Genomic DNA, 3,942 nt, shown 5'->3' on the forward strand with positions numbered 1-3,942 from the left:
AGGAAAGGGAAAAAGGAGACGAAGGGAATGCATTTAATCAGCATACATTATATGCAGGTATGGAAGTGTCACAATAAAAACTCTACTTGTGAGAGTCATTGGAATATATCGTAAATGTATGTGGAAATGTAACCGTGAAATTCCCCTCTGTAGAGCTAATATAAACTAAGAAAAATGCTGGGAAAAGGGATAGAAAACTATAATCAGGAAAAAGTTTTTTTTAATTAAAAAAATAACAACCCCCCCCCACCATGTAGAACTAAGGCATGCTAATAAAAAAAAATAAAGGAAAAAAATGACCCTATTTCCCATAAACTAACGCCTTCTCTGTTTTCCTTTAAGCTAGTTTGCTTTTCTAGCATAAGCAATCAAATAAACTCTGATGTCTTCAGTACTGACTTGCAACATTTTTACACAGCTAAAACTGAAATAAAAAGAAACCACATAGGCAAACTCGATGAGTGAAATATAGAGACTGGACAAGTGAGACGAGATAGGTGCTCTGAGCAGATGGAGTGAAATGAGCATTTTGAACATAATTCACTCATTCAATAAGATTTACTGAGGGCATTTATTGGGTCCCAACAATGTATCAGACACCAAGGATGTAGAGTAAACAAAACAGAAGGCTCCTGCCTTCATCAGGGAAAATCAGATGTAGAAATAGCAGGTGCTAAGGAAGCTTCTGGAAGGAGAGAATTGGGAGCTATTCGTCTCAGGGATCCAGCGAAGGTGCACCCAGAGAAGACATTCAAATGGAGCTGAAGCTGAAAGGGACAAAGGGACTCTCCTCAGCCTGGGGTGCAAGGGTGATCATGAGACTGTGCCTCCAGAAGCGATTCTAGCAAGGGTGAAATCCCAGGGACACGCTTTGGGGAGAAAGCCACGCCCATTCTACTTCAGGAACAACCAGCCATACCATACACACACTTCTTACTCTATGTCACAAACCCCAACCCACTTCCACAGGGACAAACATGGAACAAAAATTTTACTGGAGAGAGCTCTCTGTCCAACTGATTGACGGCTGTGTCAATAGCATTGCTGATGTTCCAAATCAGATTGGAAGCACCAGAAGGACAAGGACTAAAGCTGCTGGTCAGCCTCATTTGTGGTTAGCAGGGACTTAGCACACATAGCATCATCCTGTCTGGGATGCTGACCATGAGAAGAAGGGGATTCCCAAAGGGTCTGGCTTCCCAAATGCCCTTTGTCCACTACAGTATCTAAGGGGAGATGCTTTCCAGCTCCAATACACAGCTACCCTGTAGCTTGATCTCGCAGTAGTAGCTGGCCGAGTGTCTCCAGCATACACAGGTGATATCTGAGACACAAGCTCAGATCGTAGAGCTACTGTAGCTCGAACCTGACTAGGCCATGCTCAGCAGTTGCAGTCTAGAGAGGATCATCAGGAAAGTCCAGCCCATAAAGGAAACCATTGTCAGTCCCAATTCTTGAATGTTGGATTCAAGCTACAGATAGAAGCATTCTGGTTGCCCAGCTGGGAGATCCAAGATGGCTGAGTTCAAAGGAAAGGATGACTCTCCAGTTCATGGAAGTGAGACACGAGTGTAGGAAGTCTCTCAGCACTTCCTCAGAAGAGGTGTGTGAGCCTGAATACTCCTTCCAGAAGATGCCTTCCTCTCAAACCCAGAGAGCATCTGCCCAGAGCAGACGAACAGCACACACATGCCATCTTGGGGTGATGGTTATTCTTTCCTTGGAGGGCGAGATTTTCTTTTGGTGGTACTTTTCAGAGGTTTGAAGGGACAGTGATGGAGGAAGAAGTATAAGATGGAACACGATGACGTGTCAAGAACTCCTTGCTAACCAGGCCGTGGGTGGCCAAGATCTTGAGGAATCCATTGCGGAAATTTTGGCCAATGAAGGCGTAGATGATGGGGTTGAGGCAGCTGTGGAGGAAACCTAGGATCTCAGTGGCCTCCATGGCCCGGTCAATGTCACTGCGGCGCTCACAGGTCTCTTCAATCATGCCGGTCCTCATGAGGGTATCTGCCAACAGGACCAGGTTGTAGGGCAGCCAGCAGAGCAGGAAGACAAGCACCACAGCAAAGATGACCCGCATGGCACGGTGCTTCTGCCCCGTCTGGGTCTTAAACAGTGTGCGCATTGTGAATCCATAGCAGAACAGCATGACCAGCAGGGGCAGGAGGAAGCCAAAGGTGTGGGGCAGGATACGTAACACCATTCGCCATTTGGCTGTATTATTGCCCAGGACCTCATAACAGGCTGGGCTTGAGTTATTTGGACTATAGGCCTCACGGAAGATAAAGAAAGGCAGGGATAGCAACAAAGACAGCCCCCAGATGCCCATACATATGAATTTCACCAAATGACGCTTCTGGGTCAGTGTGCGTGTGGCGTGGACAATGGCCAAGTAGCGGTCCATGCTGATGCAAGCCAGTAACAGGATACCACTGTAGAAGTTGACTTCCTTCAAGAGGGATACCACCTTGCACAGGGGTGTGCCAAAAACCCAGCCTTTCTCTTTGGCAGCTGCCCAGATGGGTAAGGTCAGGGCAAAGAGCAGGTCTGCTATGGCCAGGTTCAGCAGGTAGACATCAGTGACGGAGCGGCTCACCCGACTGTATAAGATGACCAGCATCACTAAGGAGTTTCCCAGAAGGCTTAGCAGGAACACCAGGGAATAGGTGACAATAACAATGTTCTTGTTGACAGTCTGAGGGTCTATTATACAGGGGCTGTACTCATACCCAACAGGTGGCATGCCAGTGAAGTTTCCAAAGTCATAATCAAAGTCCAGATCAGCAGCAGTGAAGATGAACTCCTTATTTTGGGTCATGGTGATATCTAGTTGAAAGAGTTGATGAGAAAAAAAAAGAGAGAAATTTAGTTACTGGGATAGCAATTGCTTCTCTGTTGCTTTGGCCACTGGGGATCACACAGATTCACACACACACACACACACACACACACACACACACACACACACACAGACACTTACCCTTCAACTATAGCTTCATTAGAAGTTGGCTTATTGGTGTTATGAACCTTCCAAAAGTCCAAGGCCCACCCTGAGTATAGATTACAGGGAAAATATCTTTCTTTGCCTTTGATTGGCTCAGCTTTACCCCCAGCTCTCTCTCTTCCCATTCTAGCCAACCCAGACATTTATGTGGGAGGACCAGGCTGCTCTTGTATAAAACCTAAATGTCTATTTAGGGCACAGCCAGTAGTCAGAAAAACGGGAAGAGAAATGCCTCTCCCAGCTCTCCCTTTATACTTTATTATGCCTTATGTGCTCCCTGAATCTTATTTACTCTTAAAATCTAGGAGAAGCCAGGAGCTGGTGGCTCAAGTTGTAGAGCACCAGTTGTGAATTAAAAAACCAAGCAACAGTTCAAGGCCCTGATTTCAAGAGCCAGTACCAGCACAAAGAAAGATCTACTGAGAGAAGGAAGAAATGGTGATCAATTACACTAAACTGCATGGTGCTCCTCAGCTTACAATGGAGCCCACCAGAGACATGGCATAAACTGAGAGTATCATATTCAGTACACCTAACCTATATCATAGTTTAGTCTAGCCTCCCTTAAATGTCCTCAGAAGATTATATTACTTGGCCAGGCACCAGTGATTCACACCTGTAATCCTTGCTGCTCAGAAGGCTGAGATCTGAGAATCACAGTTAAAAACCAGCCTAGGCAGGAAAGACAGTGAGACTCTTATTTCCAATTTGCCACCAAAAAGCCGGAAGGAGAACTGGGGCTCAAGTGATGGAGGACTAGCCTTGAATAAAAAGCTAAGGTGTTCCAAGCCCTGATCAAGCCTCAGTACCAGCAGCAAAAATAAATTACATTGCCGGGCGCTGGTGGCTCACGCCTGTAATCCTAGCTACTCAGGAGGCTGAGATCTGAGGATCGCGGTTCAAAGCCAGCCCGGGCAGGAGAGACCGTGAGA

The 3,942-nt window shown here is 46.3% G+C and overlaps 1 protein-coding gene across 1 annotated transcript in view; it reads right to left on the reverse strand.

Moving 5' to 3' along the window:
- Positions 1 to 1,235: 1,235 nt before the first annotated feature.
- Cxcr1 (chemokine (C-X-C motif) receptor 1) overlaps positions 1,236 to 3,942 on the reverse strand; it is an 8,905-nt gene continuing 6,198 nt past the window's right edge. Inside the window, exon 2 of the mRNA XM_013031331.1 lies at positions 1,236 to 2,832. Coding sequence (XP_012886785.1) covers positions 1,754 to 2,824 — 1,071 coding nt within the window. The 5' untranslated portion in view covers positions 2,825 to 2,832 and the 3' untranslated portion in view covers positions 1,236 to 1,753. The remainder of the gene's footprint in view (positions 2,833 to 3,942) is intronic.

The sequence above is a fragment of the Dipodomys ordii genome, unplaced genomic scaffold (genome assembly GCF_000151885.1).
Source record: "Dipodomys ordii isolate 6190 unplaced genomic scaffold, Dord_2.0 Scaffold1, whole genome shotgun sequence".
In the NCBI taxonomy this organism is placed as follows: domain Eukaryota; kingdom Metazoa; phylum Chordata; class Mammalia; order Rodentia; family Heteromyidae; genus Dipodomys; species Dipodomys ordii.